Source organism: Mus musculus, chromosome 9 (assembly GCF_000001635.26).
Source record: "Mus musculus strain C57BL/6J chromosome 9, GRCm38.p6 C57BL/6J".
NCBI lineage: Eukaryota > Metazoa > Chordata > Mammalia > Rodentia > Muridae > Mus > Mus musculus.
The window spans coordinates 46,299,599-46,321,106 of record NC_000075.6 but is presented as its reverse complement, the minus strand read 5'-3'; the positions used below and the strand labels follow the sequence as shown (position 1 = coordinate 46,321,106).

Sequence of the window (21,508 nt, the reverse complement as noted above, 5' to 3'; positions counted from 1 at the left end):
CCCCATAGCTAAAGCAGCTAAAAGAACCCCAGGGGCCTTCCAACCTCTTTGGCCATCAGTCTTCCGCATGTCCTCACATCCCAACTTCCAGCAATTTCTCCCTCCAGCCCGATCCAGGCACACAACAGACATAGCTCTGCCAGAATCACAGAGCCCTCCTCCAAAGCTCCTGGCCCTTGTTCTCCAGTTTTCCTGGGGTGGCCAGAGAAGACCCATCCTCAGTGCCATGGTTTGAATATGCTTGGCCCAGGAAGTGGCACTATTTGGAGGTGTGGCCTTGTTGGAATAGATGTATCACTGTGGGCATGGGCTTTAAGACCTTCATCCTAGCTGCCTGGAAGTCAGTATTCTGTGGGAGCTAAAAAAGGGGGCCCTGGGGATGAAGAGGGGGGAGATAGACCCATGCCCCACCAGAGTTTTACCTATTCTCTGGTTTGTCAGGTGTGGGAGGGCTGCTACCTTTCCACTCATCCCTGGATGGGCATCCAAGCCTCTGACCCTCTCTTCAGGGGACGGCCAGGGGCAGCCCTACCTGGGGACCCTGGAGCTACTTTGCTAAAGCCACCAGGGTTATAGGAGAGAGGGATGAGGGAAGATGTTCCCAATACCTACGAGAGTGCATGCAGCCTTGATGAGCAGAGACTCTCTATGGTTTAAGAGCTTTATTATAGAAATGCAGGGAGAAAGAGAGAAGAGAGAGAGAGAGACTAGAGAGAAAGAGAGTAAGAGGGAGAGAAGAGAGGAGAGGAGAAGAGAGGAGAAAACAAAGAGAGAGAAGAGAGGAGAGAAGACAAAGAGAGGGGAGAGAAGGTGAGAGTGAGGGGTAAGAGGGAGACAAGTAAGAGAGTAAGCAGTAAGAGAGCGAGGTGGGGCTGATCAGCCCTTTTTATGGTCTTTACTGTTGCTAGGTAACTGGGGAGGAGTTCAGCCTGAAGGTCAGAAGCTTGGACCATTGCCTACGTGACTACTGACCATGCTTCTCTTATGGGGGCATGTGGGGGGCTTACGCAGGGGCCAGAGTTCCAGGAGCATAAGGGAATGCCTACCGTGTCATGAAGGTGAATTATGACTTCGGGGTTCAGACCTCAGCTCGACTGGAGACAAGCCTGCAATTCCCCACAGTATTCTGCTAGCAGCCTTAAATTGTAGATGTTGAACTCTCAGCTCCTCCTGCACCATGCCTGCCTGGATGCTGTCATGTTCTCACCTTGATGATAATGGACTGAACCTCTGAACCTGTAAGCCAGCCCCACTTAAATGTTGTCCTTATAAGAGTTGTCTTGGTCATGGTATCTGTTCACAGCAGTAGAATCCTAAGACACTCAGTTAACAAGGATATTCGCAGTTGATTATCTGAGGTTTCTCTGTAATTGGAAAAGAAAGAGCAACAGGCAAATGTCAATTTTGGCTTCCCTGCCTCCCATCCCTGAGGGATGGAGGGAACAAGAGTCCTGTCTACTCTCAAGGCCTTGCTCCAACCAGGTCTTCTTGCTCAGCTTTTCTCCATAGGCTCATACTATACACACACACACACCCCCCTCAAGGGTGATATTTGGGACTTAGCCAGCCCCATGGAGCAAGCGGCCCACAAGTCCACAGACACTACAGAGAGGTTCAGGGACAGTGAGAGAGAAATGTATTTGGTGTTTGAATGTGTGCAAAGGGAGGGACAGCACCCAGACCCCACACCACCTCGTCTATGGAGTCTTATCTTCACTGTGGTGTTATTCCACAGCTAAGCACAGCCAACATGCATCAGCTTGTGAATTTCTAGTCCCAAGTTCACTGCCCCCAGAGAGACTTTGTGATCAGGGCCTACAACTCTTCTTCCCTTCACTTCCCTGGGCCCCTCCCTGAGGAGTTGAAGCAGAGACAGTGTGGAAAGCAAGACCCTACCTTTAGCCGCCATTCTAATCCAGTGTCTACCACTCCTTGGGGGAAAGATAGCAGGTGTCACAAGGTGGTCACCTCTCCTTTCCACCAGAATGCCACCTCCTGGGTGGAAGTCCAATGTTACCTTCCACCCTCACATACACATCACTGAGATCCTGCCTTCTTTCCTGCCACCTCTCCTTCGGTGGTCAGAGATCATGTCTTTCTTGCAGATGGCTATGACAGCCTCCAGATAGGAACCAGTGGGGACCCCACCCCCAACTTTGTCTTCACAATGAGGTTGATGTGAGCTTGGGGGGGGGGGTTCGAGACAGGGTTTCTCTGTGTAGTCCTGGCTGTCCTGGAACTCACTCTGTAGACCAGGCTGGCCTCAAACTCAGAAATCTGCTTGCCTCTGCTTCCCAAGTGCTGGGATTAAAGGCATGCACCACCACATCTGGCTTGATATGAGCTTTCTAAGCCAATTCCAATCATGCCTTCCCCCAACATTAAATTTTTTTTTCTACCCAGGTCCTCAATATAGGACTCAAATCTCCCAGAACAAATCATCAACCCCTCCACTCCCCGATGTGGCCTTCCCCCAGTCCCTTGACCATCTCTGAACTTCTTTTATTCTCTCACCCCAGGGCCTTAGCTCATGCCATTCCTTCATCTCTTTTCCTGTGTTCTCAAGGTCCTGGACACCATGTACCAACTGCACCTCTAGCACTCCATACAGAGAAACGAGGTCTCGCCTAGCAAATTGATGGCTGAAAATGAGGCAAAGGATGGGTGGGAAAGTCCCATGGAATTGTAGACGCTTCCCCATCTTATTCATTTACCTGTGGCACTTCCATTCAAACCCTTGCTGTACACAGGCTGGGCAAACCACTGGGCTATCCCCAGCCCAACTCTTGTAAAACCGAACAGATCCAGAGAGGTGAGGCAAACTCAGCCAAGGCCACACAAAGACTTGTACCACATCCCATCACCCTTGGTTGTCTCAGAAGAGCCCAGAAAGACCCTAGCCAGAAGCCGAGGTTGGACTGAGACCCTCAGGATGAGTTCAGCCAGCAGGGGGCAGGAGTAAGCCATGGCCAGTACTAGGCTCTCGAGAAGGAAAACTCTGGCTAGGAGGCAGAAGCAGGCAGATTTCTGAGTTTGAGGCCAGCTTACACCTCCCACTGCTCCAAGTCTAACCTTGGGCTTCATAACTTCCTGTGGCCTCTCTGGACACCAAGAGCCATTTCCCTAAGGCCCAGGATTTATAGAGGACAGCAAAGATAGCCAGCCACTCAACCAGCCCCAGCCCCATCTGCCAGAGACCAGGCATCCAGACCCTGGTAGGGGGAAGCTGTGGCTGGTAAATAAAAAAATTTATTAAGAATATGTTAGCTGAGCCGGGCAGTGGTGGTGCACGTCTTTAATCCCAGTACTTGGGAGGCAGAGGCAGGCGGATTTCTGAGTTCAAGGCCAGCCTGGTCTACAGAGTGAGTTCCAAGTCAGCCAGGGCTACACAGAGAAACCCTGTCTCGAAAAAAGAAAGAAAGAAAGAAAGAAAGAAAGAAAGAAAGAAAGAAAGAAAGAAAGAAAGAAAGGAAGGAAGGAAGGAAGGAAGGAAGGAAGGAAGGAAGGAAGGAAGGAAGGAGAGAGAGAGAGAGAGAGAGAGAGAGAGAGAGAGAGAGAGAAAGAAAGAAAGAAAGAAAGAAAGAAAGAGAAAGAAAGAAAAAGAAAGAAAAGAAAAGAAAAGAAAGAAAAGAGAATATGTCAGCTGGAGTGAAGCAATGGCTCGGTCTGTAAAGAATTTGCCTTATAAACACAAGGACCTGAGTTCAATTCCCAGAATCCAGTAAAAAACGCCCTGTTCCTAAGCCAGTGTAAGAGGCAAAGAAAGGAGGGCCCTTGGGCCTGGCTGGCCAGTCTGTCTAGTTTAATTGGTGGGTTCCAGGCCAATGAGAGATGCTGTCTCAAAGGAGGTGGACAAGTTCTCTGAGGTGACACCAAGACTGTCCTCCAGCCTGACACACAGGAAAGCAGCAGGCTTGCTTGCACAGCGCCTGCCTGCCCTTCATGGTGGCCAGCCTTCCTTCCTCTTCCTGCTCACTCTAGTGAAGACCCCAGGGTAGTGAGGAGAAGCTGGAGAGGAAACAAGGAACCAGCAGACAGCTGGGGGTGCTGGCCACACACTCCCCAACCCTGGCAGCACAAGCCCCATCATTGGGTGCTAATTAAATCCCCCTAATGAGGAAAACGGATGCAGGAGCTGGCTCCTCCGTGGCCTCCCCGGCCCACCGCCCTTGCCTCTCCATCGGACTTATCGCTCGTCACAGGATGTTTACAATAATTTTTAATTTGTGCAATTATTAATCACTTTTCTATCTCCCTCATTTGCATAATAATTAGTCATCTCACTGTTTGGCATGCCTGTGAATGACAGTGTTTTAAATTGAATTAAGATTTTAATATTCTATTTTCCTGCTTTCTTCCCCTCCACACGCTAATCAAAGTCAGATTTGGCAGCCAGAGGGAGGGTACGGAGGAGGTTGGCAGGCACTGGACTTGGCCCATTCTGTGCTCCTGAGAACCAACCGTGCTGAGAACAGGGCCTGTGGAGAAGGCAACAAGCAATCACCCTACTCCAAACGGAGGCTGAAGGGGTTAACCCAGCCATAGCTAATTGAGCAGAGGTAATGAGGAGTGGGGAGGGGCAGCCAGGGAGGAGGGGTGGGGAGGGAGGAGGGTCACAGGCTCAGCGGCACCAGAGAGCAAGAAAAGTGCTTTTCATTTATTTTCTTTTCCAAGTAGGCTGCTTTTGGTAAGGGAACACTAGAGGGGACATGATAGGCCAGCCATTGATCCCCAGTTAGACTAGGTTAACTGTGAAGGCTCTGAGTCCCGCAAGTGGAGGAAGCAGGCTGGAGCAGCCTAAAATCCCATTCATTGCGTCTCTCTCAACGTGCAAGACAATTTTCTGGGGTTGACTCCCTGTTCTTCTCCCCACTTCTCCACACACCAACAGGTCCTCTGCCCAAGTTGGGTGCCTCACGGGTGAGGAACAAGAAGTAAGGGATTTCCACCGACAAGGGACAGCAGACAGGCCACGTGTCCCCTAAGTTAGAGGCAGCTGTGGCTCTACAGATCATTTTCTAACCCTAAATCCTTCTTCTAATCACGCCAGGGATTCAGCCTCAGCCTGGAGGAGGGCCTGTTCTATTGCTGCCTCCCTTTGGATTGCCTTTCGTGTTGCCATGGTGATCCCTAGGCTACCCAGGATACCCATTGCTGCCCCAGAATTCTCTGCTTGAGCAGAGCGGCTCTCCCTTCAGCCTGTTTAGAACACCTTTCTTTTTACTATGATATGCTCAAGCTCTGCAAAAACCAACACCGCTTTGTCCATACAGGTGAGTCGGGATGGACATTGGCTCCCAGAGATGGGCTCTGTGCAAACAATATGAAGGCAGGTCAGCCATCACAGGCAAGGGGCTGGAAACCACACTCCAACACAGCCACCAAGCTCTTCCCCCACACCACACAAGGGCTTTCAACTCTGCACATGAGGACCAAAATCAGGAAAGTCCCCCATGAGGGAAAGAAGAAAAGGGGTCTTGTCAGGAGGAGAGCTAGGCTGGAAGGGTTTGAACCCCTACCTCCAGTGGGTCGCCTCCTTCTCTGGATCCCCTTTGGCTCAGGACATCCCAGAGCGTCCTTGCCCTCCTACTAATTCCTGCTGACACACATGGAGAGGCTCTGGCCTCAAGGCTGGTCCATCTAGGTGCCCACACAACCTAGTGTCTGCCCAAAGGAATAGCAACAGCAATAAGCCATCAGGATTTAGGAAAGGCACAGCCCAATCTAGGATGAACAGGAAAGCAATGAGAAGCCAGGCCGGGAGCTTTGAGCTGTGTCCCCAGGCCAAACCAGAGAAAGCACTCAGTCTCTCAGCCCCAGACAGGCTAAGAGAATCCAGAGTATCACCTGGGGACATCAGCACTAAGGAAAACCCAGACTTGTAGATAATCAACTCTAACCAGTACAGCCTTGTTTCTGGATCCTTATGGCCCTGGAATGAGAAGTGGTAAGGCCCATAGCTAGTGCTATAGCAGCCTCTACTGGCCACCTTTGCCTTCTATGCTGTGCCAGGAGCCCTGCATCCTAGTTGTTTGGGATGGTCCTGTGAACACCTGTTGTCATTAATGCTGAGGACTCACTCTCAGAAATACCCCAGTACACACATGACTTCAGTAGCCTTCAGTCACAGCCGAGTTCCATGTCCCAGAATGCCTTCAAGGGCATAGAGAAATAGGTGGTGCGTTAAGATCTCTGACCCCGGCAGCAAAGCATCTTTCTCATCAGACCACAGGAGTGAATAATTCAGAGTCCTCTGTCCTGGGCCAGGACTAAGGCTTCTTGACAGCGCCACCGTGAAGAAGATGGAAAGCAGGTGTGTGGTGAGCAGGAGGGAGGGGCCTTGGCCTAAAGAGGGTAGAAGGGATGAGATGGAAGTATCCAGAGGGCAGGAAGTGCCAAGGGTGTGACATGCTATTGCTGCATGTGTCCAGCAGATGGCAACATAGAGCAGTCTGCATCAGCTCTTGGAAGGGACCTGCCTGAGCCAGGACTGGCTTCTGATGTCCTGCAGTGCAGAGCGCGCTCTCTCTCTCTCTCTCTCTCTCTCTCCTGTTCTTGGTCCATTTCCCCCCAGATGAGTCCTTAGGTAGGCTAAACTACAAAATCGCTAAAGAATACATTTCATAAGCCCTATGCCTACCTTCCCAGGAGAGGAAAATTGGAAGAGAAGCCAGGCCTATTAGCTCCATGGATTCCTGGAGCCCTCTGTCTTTTCCCAGTGCCTGCGTGGTGCAAAGCTCCAAGGGAACCCTTTTTCCCTCACCCACTGGGTCAGGGATTCTGAGTCCAGAGATGAAGAGACCTGTGTGAGCTGAGGGAATGTCTCCACGGTCTGTCATTCAGAGATGTTCATGCCGATTAGCAGCATGGTGATGGGCAATGTCCACTTACCATCAGGATCTGCAGAATGTGAGGATCTAGGAACGGCAGCCATAGCTGCTATCTCATAGAGCTCTATCAGGCGGAGAGAACCTGAGCTGCTACTGACAGATCTCCAGCATCTCCTCCTTCTGAGTCCCCTCCAGGTAAAACAGAGGCCAGACTGGAAGTCTCAGAAGGCACACCCTGCCTACACAAGCATATTACTATCACAAGCTTGGGTTGCTGTCCTAGGGCCCCAGTCCCAGACCATTAACTTGCTCTATGGATCCAAGACTCTCTAGGCATGTGGATAGAGACAATTTGGAGTCTTAAGTTCCCTAGGCAGAAGGAGATTTTTCAGAAAAGGAATAATGAAGATCTTCAAATCCAGGAAGATTTGATGCCTTCAAAGGTGTTCAGCCCACACCTACACATCATTCACGAACTAGTCACTGAGTCTTCAAGTCCACACTTGGTTAGTTGGTTCATCTTGCTTTGTATTGAAGGTTGGCCTCAAGTTCACTATGTTAGCCCCAGCTGGCCCCAAACTCCCAATAATCCTCCTGACTCAGCCTCCCAAGTTGCAGAGATTACAAGCATAGGCCACCACACCCAGGTGCAAGCTCACTCTTGCTTGCCCAGTTCTTACCTACAGAGAAAGCTTATGCTGGCCTCCGGGTGAATTCAACAAATATTAAATGTCTTGTATGGGCCCGACTTTGGGCTGGTTGCTGGAGATTGTGGCCTCTATCTTTAATAAACTCTAAGTCCACAGGCGAAGGAAAACATGAAGTTCGCTGTACTACAGAGACCTCTAGTAGAGTTGGGAATATAACGCATCATGGAGTGAGCCCCTGATGCCACTGTGTCAGCAGCAAGGGACAGGGAGAATGTCCAGGAAGGAAATGACATTTGAGCAGGGTGCTGAAGGCTAAGAGCCGGAGGATTGGAAGTAAAGACCATGCTCACTCAGGGTGTGTGTAGTCCAGGGAGGGGCAGGTAAAGAAGTCCCACAGGCTGTGAAGGCTCTCAAGCAAAGGCTGAGGATGCTGGACCTTACATAAGGGCTTCTCCCAGAATCTGCTTCCAGCAGGTCATTCCTGACCTCGGCCTTCTCTCTGGTGTCTGCACTCCTGCCTCTCCCCTCCCCGTTCTCACAAAAGCCACAGACTCCCTGCCTCTGGGCCTGGCAAAGCTACTCCATAAATATCTGATTGGACAGTTCCCTGTGCTAATGTGGCAGTTATGTGACCCAGCACACACAGGACCATCAGTTAGCCTAGCTAATGAGATCTCTTCTAAGGAGCTGGAGAGCAAAGATCTGTATGCACCCTGGTCACCTCCCACCTGCAGTTCCCACCCAGCTGGTTATGAACCCAAGGACCCCACAATCCCCAAACAGGATAAACGTCGTCTTCGGAGTCCCGTGAAGCTCAGGAAAGACTCAACCAGGAAGCAGATTCTGTGCAGGGAACACTGCAAACGTCTAAAGTAGAACTGGGTGACAGGGCCACTCTCTAGCTGTGACAAGCTGGGCATTCACCTAGTAACCCAGGTGGCTGCTTGAGTGGTGACTTTGCCACACTTTCACAAGGAGGCTTTAAACTGGGACTCAGAAGCTAAGTTCTGGTTAGGCATGGCGGCTGCTGCCTGTAATCTTAGCACACTGGTGGTGGAGGCGAGAGGGTCAGGGGTTCAAGACCGTTCTTGGCTACATAGCAAGTTCAGAGCCACATAAAGAAAGGCACCTGTGGCCAAGCTTGACAATCCGAGTTCCATGCCTGGGACCCACGTGGCAGAAGGATAGAGGTGACTCCCACAAGTTGTCCTCTGACCACACACACACACACACACACACACACACACACACACCATAAAAGTTTGTTTTAAAAGCACTGATTCACTTAGGGGCAGCAATTATACCCCAGCAGATAAAGCACATTCCTTAAAGGGCTGACTATCAGAGTTCGATCCCTGGAGTCCACATAATGGTAGAAGGAGAAAACCAACTCAACAGAGCTGTCCCCTGGCCTCCACACATAGGCTGTGGCATGCACGTTCCACATCATACACACATGCACAAGAATGGTAAAATTTACATTTTAAAACTACTGACTAACCTCTGAGCCTGTGGGAGGTTACCCAGACCATGCTCCGATGGAGGCTCCCTGAGCTTGCTGACATCCTTCCTGGCTCACAAAAGTGTTAGCTCAGCTGGAAATTTCTACTTGAAAACGAGTTAGTCTGTTTTTATAAGCCCTGGGATGGGTAATTCAAACAAATGGTGAAGCCACAGGGAGAGACAATTGAAAATGGCTAGTGTTGCTCCAGAATGGAATATACATTTGTCCCAAGAGGGGTGACAGAGTGGGGAGTGTTCAACTGTGGGGGAGTAGCATTTAACAGATACAGCTCTGGGATCGGTGCGGGGACTCATGGCTGCAGTCCCTCTCCTACTCCATATCTAGGATTAGTGAATCAACACTGTCATTCCATGCACCAGGGTGGGACACTTTGATCAAATAAAGAACAACAGACTGGGAAGGAAGGCCGAATGAAGTGCAACCCAGTGAGTCATTTTCCAGACTCAAGGCCCTATTTTGTGATTGCAGGTTCTGAAAAGGAGTCAGGTACCGGCAAACCAACATCACTGGCAGAATGCAGCTCAACCCTCTGTCTCAGGAAACTTGGTGGGTGTGCAGGGCTGGGCGGACTGGAAGTAAGGACAGGAAAGACATATGAGGGGTCAGAGCTTGGATATGCTGTACACCCTCACAGACAGACAGACAGACAGACAGACAGGATAAACAGACACATACACACAGGACAGTCACACACACACACACACACACACACACCTATGGTTCTGTGCATAAATGTATAGTGAACTATGACTCACTGTATAGTCAGTCACACGCGCACAAAGTGGAAACTCACAGTTAGACCTGAGACAAGTAACAGAGATAAGGCTCAGCAATCTCAAGGCCTGATTATTTCCACAGTCACCCATTCCCCTAGATGCTGGTCATAACAGGCTGTTGCTGGGGACAGAGCTGCCTCCTGTTCCTCTCCTGAAGCCAGTATAACATATAGAAAAGTTCCATGGCAGCCTAAGACAATAACCTCAGAGCTAATTTCTGTATCACTCAGGAGCTGGGGAACAGAGGACAAAGTGAGCAGGCACAGTGGGTCACAGCCCTCCCCTCAGCTATCTCTGTATGCTCTGTGACTGTGGGTGGCTGTCCTCTGGCCATCTCCCAACCTGATATCCCACCTCGTCAAACCTTCTTTAACCCCAAAATTCCTCCCTGCCTCTAATGCTGGTAGAGGACACCGGCTTTTGTTCTGTCCCCACAGACCTCAACTTACTAGGTCCCTGCTACAGTTGCAGTTGCCCACATACTAGCAGCTAACAGCCTAAGACATCTGTTTCTGTCTGAGGATTCACTCACTCTCATCCTGTCTGCCCACTCTACTTGACACATACCAATCAAAAATGCCCCTTTTTGGGCTGGAGAGATGGTTCAGTGGTTAAGAGCACTGACTGCTCTTCCAGAGCTCCTGAGTTCAATTCCCAGCAACCACATGGTAGCTCACAACCATCTGTAATGGGACCTGATGCCCTCTTCTGGTGTGTCTCTGAAGATGCTACAGTGTATTCATATAAATAAAAATAAATATTTTTTTAATGCCCATTTCTTTAACAGCTAAAGGCTATCTTTCCTTTCTTTACTGGTCTCTCTTGAGCCTCAAACACCTAGCCTTCCACTTGGGTCTGATATCTGACCACAAAAAATCAGCTCACAGACCCATCCTTCCTTCCTGTCACTATGGAACCAGAGTGGCCTCTTCAAGGTTCTGGGATGTATACTTGTAACTTTGATGAAAGCAAGGAACAAAAGCCCCAATGTTCTCCTTTCTCTCCCCCTTAGGAGACATGGACAACACCGTGCCTACTCCAATGTCACTGAAAGGTTGTCTTGCTTGACTCTCCAGGAGCCCAGTGTCAGCCATCTCTACCGTAAGCTACCCATTCGCCACAGCCACAACATTCAAGGCCAAAAGAAAGAACCAAACCAATCCTGGAATGTCTAACTGTTTTTGCAGCTTGGGATGTAGCTCAGTTTTTAGAGCAAGTTCCTAGCATGCAGGACGTGCTGGGTTACATTTGCTGAAGAAACCAGGCCTGTACTGTAATCCCATCACTTGGGAGGTAGAGGCAGGAGGATCAGAAACTCAAGGCTGCCTTTGGCTATGTACAGAGTTCTTGGCTAACCTTAGCTACATAATAAGGCTCTCTCAAAAGAAAAGGAAAAAAAGGAGGGAGGGAGGGAGGGAGGAAGGGAGGGAAGGAAGGAAGGAAGGAAGGAAGGAAGGAAGGAAGGAAGGAAGGAAAGGAGAGGTAGAGAGAAGGGAAAAGGAAGGAGGGAGGAAGAGAGGGAGGGAGGGGGGGAGGGAGGGAGGGAGGGAGGGAGGGAGGGAGGAGGAAGAGTAGAAGACAGATGGGGATGGAGGGAGGAAGGAAGGATGGAGGAAAGAGGGAAGGAAGGAAAGAAGGAAGGGAGGAAGGAAGGAAGGTTGCCTTTGCCATGTGCCCCTAAATGCAGAGAGCCAGCCCCATTCCACTCTAACCCTTCCACTCCAGGTCTCAGACTAATCTAATCTCAAATAAATTAAAACTGGACCCATCTGGACATTGCCCCTCCCTTCCTTGCTTTCCCCTGGGAGGGTGATGGAGAGCTAAAAGCGGCCCACAGGCAGGAGGGCTGAGATGGTCCTCAGTTCTTTTCCCTACTCTAGAGATTCTCTCTCCTGGACCCAGAAGATCCTTCTTGCTTGATGACTCTTTATCCAATTCCATCCAGCGAGAGTCCCTGGCTGTTCCCACTGGACTTGAGGACAGCGCCTCCAGTGGTCAGGTAAAGCTAAGGGCTCCAACCAAGTCTCCCCGTGTGCCACCAACGCAGCACTGTCTGGCAGGATCATAAATATTTTAAGAGAAAGAGACGATTAGCCACTTACTCAGGCCAAGCATAATGCTAAGCCCTTAGCTCTGCTCTCCTAGGGAACCCAGAAAGCGGGCATATTTTATTGACTTTGCAAGTAAGGACATTGTAGCTCAGACAAGTAACTTTCTAGGGGACACTGGCAAGTGTTTAGGAGACTTCTCTCCCCATCACACACACACATCCACACTCACTTCCCCTACTTAACCCAGTAATGGCCCCTCTGACCGAGTGAACCTCCCAGCAGCAGCAGGAGCAGCAGCAGCAGCACAGAGCTGTCCCTGAGGATCTGGAAGAGGAGGAAATCTCCCCAACAGACGTGAAATACCGCCTGCAGCTGCTCGAGGAGGCTCCATTAGGGAGCATGAGTTCCAGTGTACACAGCCAGTGCCACAAGCCTGGGGGGATGCCATTCAGCAAAAACCAGAGAGAGTGGTTCAAGCCCTGGACCGTGACAAACCCTGAGGCTGAGCTTTCCCATTCAGGTAGGACTTATGGGTGGGGGTGGGGTGGAAGATGGCATTGAACATAAAGGGAAGTCTGAGCCCCTTGTCCCCAGAGCCCTTGTTGAGTCCCATGCAGGAGCATCTCTGTCCCAGTCAGATCCCAGTGGTGGGGCCACCAACCCAGTAGAATACAACACAGAGCGCACGCTTGGTTCCTCCCCTTCAGCACACTCCTTCAGGCATTGCCAGGCTCCAAGGGGCTAGCCAGGATCACTCTGCAGGGTGCCAAACTGCCTACCGTCCCTCCTCTGCCTTCCCTCCTTCTTGTTTTGACCCTGCGGTCCAGGCTTTTAAAATGAAGGGAGGGGCTGGGCTGGAGAGATGGCTCAGCGGTTAAGAGCTCTAACTGCTCTTCCAGAAGTCTTGAGTTCAAATCCCAGCACCCACACACACCATTACAGATGGCTCACAACCATCTGTAATGGAATCCAATGCCCTCTTCTGGTGTGTCTGAAGACAGCTAGCTACAGTATACTCATATACATAAAATAAATAAGTAAATCTAAAATGAAGGGGCTGACTGAGGCTCGGATGTAGCTTAGTGGACAGATTGATTGTCTAGCATTCGTGAAGTCCATTATTGCCTTGCCAAGGACCAGCCTTGGCTTGGAGGGGGTCCTGAGAGAAGGGGTGTCTGGGAGTGGTGAAAGTGACTCAAGAAGTCAGATTGTAGGAAGAAGCTAGCAGATATGTTCTGCTCAAGACAGCTCTCCAGCCTGCTTTCTCTCTAGTCCGCTTCCTCTCTCTCTGATCTGCTTTCTCTGGAGATCTCCAGACAGGTTTCTCTCTCTCTCTCTCTCTCTCTCTCTCTCTCTCTCTCTCTGCTGCTGCTGCTGCTGCTACCTCTCTTTGTTGCTGCAGACAGTTCTTTCTCTTGCTATTCTAAAACATTCTCCAGATAGCTCCTCTCTTGCAGATCCTAAGCCCAGTCTTTTATTTTACATATCAACCCAGTTATTTACCCAGGTTCCATTTGATTATCCTATGAACCAGTATCCCATAACCCCGGCCCCTAAGTTCTTAGGAGATGGCAAGCACACATTTTCTTTTAACATTTCGAAAGAATTCAGAGACCTGCCCGCCTCTGCTAATCACAGACCAGCATAAACTAGTTGGGTGGGAACCCATCCTGAAATTACCTTTTCTACTACACTTGGGTCTAAATTAGCTCTGTCCCAGGCTGAGCTTGAACTCAGGAATCTGTCTGCCCTTGTAAGCACAAACCAAAAAATGTACTGGGTGGAACCTCCTGTGCTCACCACTCCCTAATCTCTCTTTCTCCATCTTAGGATCTCTTTTTCTGACAAGCCAGCTCACAGCACACCCGCTTTTGGTTCTTTAGATTCATGAAGCCCCTCATATATATTGCATCCTTATTTTTTGAGAAGTTATATGTTTTTGAACCCAGCCTTAAGGGCTGTCTTGAAGGTCCCAGTGTTTACCATTTTGCTGACACTAGCCACACCTTTGCCTCGCAGACACATGCTGTCTCTGATTGTCCTGGCTGGAGGAAGGTAAAATATGTACATTATTCATACAAATAAGCCTTATGCCCATAGCAGCTATCAACAATCATGGAGGCCCATGCCTGCTGGCCCTGTCCCAGGGGCAGGAGCCATGTCATTCTGTCCCCACCAGGGCCATGACAGACCGGGCATTGCATAAAGCAGGCATGGTGATTGATGCAACACCTGTAATCCCAACGCTTGAGAGGTAGACGAAGGAAGAGCAGAAGTTCAAGTCCGCCCTCAGCTACATACACAATACTTCCAGGTCACACCCAGGGCAGAAGAGCAACACCAAGAGGACAGCTGAGACATGTGGAGTATGACAGCCAGGACCAGGACACCCAAGTCCTAGTGTGGAGTCATGCCCTCTTCCCTGGTCTAGACAAGAGCAGTCAGGGAGTCATGTGAGTAGGCAGAGCTGAGACCGAACTCATGCCCAGGAGGCAGGGCTGTGTGGGTGGGAGTAGGGAAAGGAGGGGCCTATTTCCCAGGCGCAGGTACTATATGAAGTCCCCCATCTGTCATCTCAGAGAAACAGCTCTTTAGTAGAGCAAAGGGCGTGTTCTTCAGGAATTTTAGACTTCCCTCTAGTTCAACTTTAACCTGACCTTTGATGTCACCTGAGATTTGAGAAAGGACAAACTGGTAGGGGAGTGAGGATCCTAAATTCAAGGTCAGCCCTGTCCCCTGTGCATTCCTGGAAGACATAGTGTCCCCCACCCCCACCCCCATGCAAGCTAGGAAGACCCAGGCTTACTGGTCTCACGGGAGTACAGACTATCTTAGACCTGCTATGGCCCTCTATGGCCCCTGACAGTCCTTTACCTCATCCCTACCCAATTAGGAAGCCCACCTTGAACCCAGGGGCACTACCATGTGCCTTGCAAGTGTCCCACAGCTGTAGATTGAAGAGGTGATGTCCATCTCAAAGTGACCCGATCACGAGTCTAGTGACAAAAGAAGCCACAAACTTCCAAACAAACTTCCAAACTCCCTTTCCCCCAGACCCCCTATCTCAACCTGCGGCCCCTAGGTGCTGGGGGTCAGGGGAGACAGTGTGTTCCCTGTGCTCCTAACCTGTGGCAGCAGGTGACTCGCTCTCCCTGCTAAATCACAGCATGAGAACTGAGAGATACGAAAAAGTAACATAAAATAAATTTAATTTTTTTTTCTTTCTAGAGAAGCAATAAAGAAATTCTCACTTGAAAGTACCCGAAAATATATTGTTTCATTTAGGCAGACCCACAAACAGAGGGCAAGGAGGCAAGCCCACGTCACGTCACGTCACGGGGCCCTTCCGTTCAGGTCACCTGGGTTGGCTCGGGGAGGGAGAGCACCCCCAGTAGAATCTTCTGTTCCCTGTGCAGCCAATCCGCACAGCACGTGTCGAGGCAGAAGGGAACAGAATCCGGTTGGTGGTCTATGACCCATGCACATCATGAGAAGAGCCAGACAAAGCATGGGACAGCCTTTGTGGGGACAAAGAGAACTGCCAAGTTTAATGATGCTACAACAGCCAGGGTAAAGTGCGCAAGCTTTCCCGTCAAGAGGTAACCAGGGCTGGGGCTCAAATGGCAGTGTTTACTTAATAAGCGTGAAGCCCTAGGTTCCATTTCCAGTACTATAAAAACCGGGTATAGTGGTGAGTGTCTGTGGACTCAGCACGTGGAAGGTGGAAGCAGGAGGGTCAGAAGTTCAAAGTCATCCTTCCTTGGCTACAAATTGGCTTAAGCTACAAGATGCTGTTAAAAAAAAAAAAAAAGCCAGAATTTGGCAGGCAGATCTCCGTGAGTTTGACACCAGCCTGGTCTACAGAGTGAGTACCAGGACAGTCAGGCTACACAGAGATATCCTGTCTGGGAAGGGTAGGGTCCTAACTCCTCCGTCAGGGGAAAGAGAACAATGGGGCCTGCCACCCCTTTGATTCTCTTGGGAAATGCAGAAACGCATTTCTGGCTTTCTCTAGTCCATAGCCACTCCGTGCTGCCCAGCTGACAAGTGCTGTTAAAGCTGTCACTCTTTCCCAGATGCCCTCTCTGCCACCTCTCAAGCTCCTGGAGAAAAAAGGGAAGAATAGGTGTCCCCCCAACACAGCTGGGGTCTTCCAAGGCAGGTTACAATCTGAAGTGACCAGCAAGCAGATCTTCCAAGACTGGAGAACTCAGTCCCAAGGGCGCTTTGGAAGTAACGAAAAGCTCCCGGTAGGAACTGCATAATCTTAAAAACAAATACATATTTTCTGTATTATTTTATTTTATATGCATGGGTGTTTTGCCTGCATGTATTATGTCTGTGCAATGTGTGCCTGGTGCCTGTGGAGGCCAGAAGAGGCATCAGATCCCCTGGAACTGGAGTAACAGACATTTGTGAGCTGGCAGCCTGTGCTCTTAACCACTAATCATCTCTCTACACCCATCACCAGGTAGTAGGTGGCCTTACCAACTAAGCTAATATCTCACTTGCCATCAGAGCAATTTTGAACAAGACTATTTCCTAACCTTGCTTACTAAGCACTAGAGATCCCATTTTTATATCTATTATTATTAATTATTATTATTATTACTACATATGTATGTATGTGTATTTATGTGTGTGTCCATGTGCGTGTGTGTCTGTATCTGTGTGGGAATATGTACATTTGAATGCAGGTGATCTCAGAGGTCAGAGACGCCTGATTCTCAGGAGCCGGAGTTGGATGGTTTGTAAGCTGTTCAATGTGGGTGCTGGGACCCAAGCTCATGTGTCCTCTGCAAAAGACACACCCACTCTTAGCCACTGATCATCTATGGAGCCCTAGAGAGCCCATTTTTACCTGGGGCAGAATAAAGTCCTGTGATTTCTTAACTAAGAAATGGGCTCAGACTGTGATGCAGAGGAGGGGGGGGTTTGTCTTTTATCAGCTGACTCTGTCCCTGGGTTCACAGGAGCCATTTGAGGATCAAGTCAACACGAAGGTAGCATACATGCCCTTGTTTTCTGAAAGAGTGAAGTTTGTAAGCCCCAGAACAGTTGCATCAAACCTGAGACAAATACATTCTCAACTGAGTAAGAAAAGCCAAGCAGGTAAGACGGTGAGCCCCAGTCACCCCCAGGCATGGCAGCAACTCAGCTCCATCTTGGACCCATAATCTCTCTGCCTGCTTTCCCAGGTCAGCTCCAGAATTTGGCCTCACAAAAGGAACACCTGGAGAAAAGGACTGCCTGAATAAATTCTGGGAAATCACACCAGAAGCCTGTAAGCCCAGCACTCCACTGAGGCAGGACTGCTGTAAATCCTAGGCCAGCATGGGCTGTAGTATGAGACGCTGTCACACAGACAGAAATTCCAGGCATGATGGGACACAACTGTAATTACAGCACTTGGGAGGCAGAGGCAGGAGGATTCCTGTACTATTTAGGGAGTTTGAAGAAAGCCTGGGCTACGTGAAACCCTGAGGGGGTGGGGGAGAAAGATAGAGACAGAGGCAGAGAGAGACAGAGAAGAGGGGGGGGGGGGGCAGGAGGGCGGGAGGGAGGAAGGCAAGTTAACAAACACAGGGTCTTTAAAATAACTACCTCATCCTAGACTCAGCTTTCAGCCCAGTTGCTGCCGCTTGTCAAATGTCTTGGGATGCTAGCAGAACAACGATGAATTGTTTCTTGGGGAAGGAAGGCGGCTCCATGTCCCAGAAGGGCGATTGTGTTCCAGAAGACCTGAGAAGAAAGGTCAGGAATCATCAGTGAGGCAGGAGCAAAGCACCCAGGCTCGCGAGTCAGCCCTACCCATGGATTAGCCTCTGCTCAAGCCACTGGAGTGGCTGCTCCTGCTCGGTTTCTCTTTGTAAACCGAGATTTAAAAATCCACACACCGTAACCCTTTTAGCACATACAGCTCTGAGGTTCATTGCTTAAGTCAATGTGGTAGTGGTACCCACTTATAATTCCAGTGTTTGGGAGGCTGAGGCAGGAGGACTACTGTGATTCCAAGGCCAGCCTGGGCTACACAGCGAAACTGTCTCAAACAAAACAAAATTAAATTAAAAAAAAAAAATAAGCCTAAACCTGAGCATAGAGAAGAAGGCACAAGATGAAGTAGAGGACAAAGGGGTCTTAATTTCTTAAAAGAAAAAAATGGGGAGTGGGAGGCGGTCCTGGGGGGAGGGCATTTTGCTGCACAAGCTTGGTGATTTGAGTTTAAGTCCTGCAACCATGGTGGGAGGAGAGAGACCTGACTTTCCCAAAGTTGTCCTCTGATCTCCACATATATGCATGACATGTCCATACCTGCATACACACACACACACACACACACACACACACACACACACACATACACACATACTACACACACACACACTACACACACACATACACACACACACTACACACACACACACACATACACACACATACACACACACACATACACACATACATACACGCACACACACACATACACACACATACACACACACATACACACACACACACACATACACACTACACACACACACACAAACACACACTACCACAGGATAACAATAAAAACAATTTAAATGTCTTCTAGGTACAGAAAAGTCCCCCAAACCCAAGAAAAATATTCTGATCAAAATCTAACTACTAGGTGATTATTTTGAAAATATGATCTTAGGTGTGGTTGTGAAGTCAAGGTACAGGAAGTGAATTTAGCCTCCTTACCCTTGGAACTGTGCAACCCCCCCCCACCCACCCACCCCCTTTTATTTTCATTAAGACAGTGTCTCTATATATAGCCCTAGCTTTTCTGAAACTCACCGTGTCGACTAGACAGGCCTCAAAGTCACAGAGATCCACCTGCTTCTGCCTTGCAAGTACTGGGATTAAAGGTGTGCACCACTACACCCAAAATTTTGAAGTTTATGCAGCCTATGGCACTGCTAGCCTCAATTGAGAAAAGGCATGCCATACTGCCCTCTAGTGACCAGCCTAGGAAATGACAGCCAGCTGCAAACAAGGCAGACAGTGGTCTCTGGCATTCTAAGGCAGAGAAACAGTATACATCTTAATCAAGGTCAACAGGCACCCAGAATAGAATCTTTATTCTCTTGCTACACTTCAATCTCTGCTTGAAAACATAGCAATCCCCTTAGAAATTGTGAGACCTTAAAACTGCAGTGAGGACGTAAACCTGCCTGTGGAGAAGACCCTGTACAGAAGAGCTATGACGACAGGCTAGGAGTAGAATGTGCTCACCTCTGCAGGTATCCAAGGGGATGGCCTGACGGCCTGAAGATTCCTCCTGGAGTCCCTTGGAGGTGTTTTAACACCTTTTAAAACAATTTTTAAAATTATACCTCTATTTCCTTGTTGTGTGTGGGCAGGTAGGGTGCACGCCATGTGGCCTATATGGAGGTCCGAAGACAACTTGCAGGAGTCAGCTCCTTCCCTCCACCATGTGGAACTGGGGGATCGAACTCTGGTCATTTGACTTGGCAGCAAGCGCCTTTTTCACTGAACCATCTTCCTGGTCTTAGAAGTCTTGTCTTTTTTAGGGGCAGAGGGTAATTCTACGCTTAAAGATATTTGTAGAGTCAGCACAATGTGTTCTTTCCTCTAAGCTTAACATCCTAGGTAACGAAAGGACATCAGAAAATTTAGACAGAGCACTGGGAATTTGTATAAACTAAAAACTAGATTTACCATTAGGTTTTCCATTAATAATTTGTTTTGGCCGATTTTCGGGTTTTTTTTTTTTTTAAAGACAGGGTTTCGTGTAGCCCTAGGCTGACCGCCAAGTCCAAGAAAACCTTGAACTCCTGAACCTCCTGCCTATACCTCCCAGGTGATGAGCGTATAGCCTCATCTGGTTTCTATGGTGCTGGAGATTGAACATAGGGTACTCTAGCAACTGAGCTACATCCCTAGCCCCTTGGCTTCTCAGAGGACAAGATGAGCAAGAGTGGTTTAGAGAACAAACCAGCAGCTCTGGCCCCAGTTCACAATCTAACTTGTAGAATTTTTTCATTTCATAAATACTGATCATATACATAATCATGTTCTTTCTCTCTCCTCCCCCTCGACCCTCCTAAATAACACGGTACCAGGCTTGCTGGCTGTGGGATTTACAGGTATAATCTTCTTACAGAAGTAACAGAAGCCCAAGGACAACACAGCTGCTGTGAGAAGCCTGTGCTAACTTCCCATGGGGGCCAGGGTGGGGAGGGGCCCTCATTTATTCCCTAAGGGATAGAGCACTGACTGACTTGGATTTTGAGATGGTAGCCTAAATGAGCCTTGGAACCCCCATCTTCCTGCCTGTCTCCCAAATTCTGGAATTACAAATATGTCACCATGGTCTGGCTTCTGTCTTCACTGTTCTTTTTTAAATTACCTTTAATTTTGTGTTTGTGAGCATGTACACGTGTGAGTGTGTGAAGGCTCCTTCCACCATGTGAATCCCAGGAAACAAACTCAGGTTGTCAGGCCATTTCACTGCCCCTGACTTAAAAAAAAAATTCCACCCTAGGAATTCATATCTTTAACAACTTCCTTAGCAATAAATAGTACCTGCGGGCTGGAGAGATGGCTCAGCAGCTAAGAGCACTGACTGCTCTTCCAGAGGTGCTGAACTCTTCTTGAGTTCAAATCCCAGCAACCACACGGTGGCTCACAACCATCTGTAATGGGATCTGATGCCCTCTTCTGGTGTGTCTGAAAGATGCTATAGTGTACTCATATGCATAAAATAAATAGGTAAATCCTTAAAAAAAATAGTACCTGTATTACTTTCTTGATTCCTGCTGTCCAAACTACATAGAGATATTCATCATGTAACTAATTCATACAGGTTCCTCTGAAGGGCATAGCCAGGAAACTACTCTTTTTGTTTTTTTTTTTGTTTTTTTTTTTTTTTTATTTGAGACAAGGTCTCTCTCGGTCCAGGCTGGCCCATGATCCTGGTCTTTCTCCATCTACCTCACAAATACTAGGATTAGAGTCATGGATCTTTGTAACAAGTTAATGCCTCTTCCATGAAAATTACCTACCTCAGAGGTTGTTAGCAGCTAGTAACAATAACTCACAGGAAGATATCTGCAAATCATGCAATCTGGCTAAGGGACCAGTTACCAAAATACAAAATCTACTTTGTTTCTTTAGTTTGGGGTAATGAAACTGAGACTTGCACATGGCAGAAGCCTAGGCAAACACTCTACCACTGAGCCATACTCCCAACCATTCCAGAAACAATTCTTTACATGAAAGTGTGTACAAGCCGAGTATGGTGGCACACACCTTTAATCCCAGCACTCAGTAGGCAGACACAGGTGTACTTCTGTTAGCTTGAGGCCAGTTTTCTACATAGTAAGTTTCTGAACAACCAGAGCTATACAGTGAGACCCTATCTACAAAAATAAGAAAAAAATGTGCATATACATATATTTATACACATATGATGTACATGTGTGTATACATATGCTGGGTCCTTATAGATACATGAAAAATGGGCGAAGTCCCTTAATAGACATGAAGATCTATAAAGATGCTCAACATCACCATCCATTATGGAAACCAGCATTGCAGACTTACCACCTCCTATCCACCAGGATAGCTGTAGTAAGAACAGAAGTACAGACAAGATTGCAGGGAAGCCAAAACTCTCATAAACTCT

The 21,508-nt window shown here is 48.7% G+C and overlaps 1 protein-coding gene and 1 long non-coding RNA gene across 10 annotated transcripts; one reads left to right on the top strand and one right to left on the bottom strand.

Annotated features, from left to right (window-relative positions):
• The first annotated feature begins 1,120 nt into the window (after positions 1-1,120).
• Positions 1,121-20,194, top strand: 4931429L15Rik (RIKEN cDNA 4931429L15 gene). 9 transcript variants are annotated; one of them, XR_003948040.1, is made up of 15 exons: positions 1,213-1,238; positions 4,380-4,559; positions 5,051-5,273; positions 6,226-6,313; positions 9,474-9,551; positions 10,794-10,882; positions 11,662-11,780; positions 12,115-12,352; positions 14,147-14,285; positions 15,249-15,402; positions 15,909-16,082; positions 16,806-16,944; positions 17,031-17,210; positions 17,447-17,586; positions 19,944-20,194. XR_003948040.1 is itself a non-coding variant. In XM_011242616.1 (14 exons), the coding sequence occupies exons 5-13, from the start codon at positions 9,520-9,522 to the stop codon at positions 17,084-17,086; spliced, it is 1,143 nt and encodes a 380-aa protein (XP_011240918.1). In that variant the 5' UTR covers positions 1,213-1,238; positions 4,380-4,559; positions 5,051-5,273; positions 6,226-6,313; positions 9,474-9,519; the 3' UTR covers positions 17,087-17,116; positions 19,944-20,194. The 9 variants fall into 9 exon arrangements, 6 of the variants coding, with proteins under 6 accessions (NP_898927.2, XP_011240918.1, XP_030100544.1 ...); XR_001779048.1 differs by having other exon boundaries at positions 12,112-12,352; positions 17,031-17,116; XR_003948039.1 differs by having other exon boundaries at positions 12,112-12,352.
• Positions 15,025-17,765, bottom strand: LOC115487163. The gene is made up of 2 exons (XR_003948149.1): positions 17,437-17,765; positions 15,025-16,098 (listed from the first exon to the last, which is right to left on the bottom strand). It is a non-coding gene; the product is annotated as an uncharacterized LOC115487163 (long non-coding RNA).
• Positions 20,195-21,508: the final 1,314 nt, after the last annotated feature.

Coding starts and splice junctions, on each gene's coding strand:
- 4931429L15Rik (XM_030244684.1), top strand. CDS start 9,520: ATGCAGCTCAACCCTCTGTCTCAGGAAACTTG. Junction 9,552..10,793: donor CCTCTGTCTCAGGAAACTTG/GTGGGTGTGCAG, acceptor TCTCCCCCTTAG/GAGACATGGACAACACCGTG. Junction 15,403..15,908: donor ATGATGCTACAACAGCCAGG/GTAAAGTGCGCA, acceptor ACTCTTTCCCAG/ATGCCCTCTCTGCCACCTCT.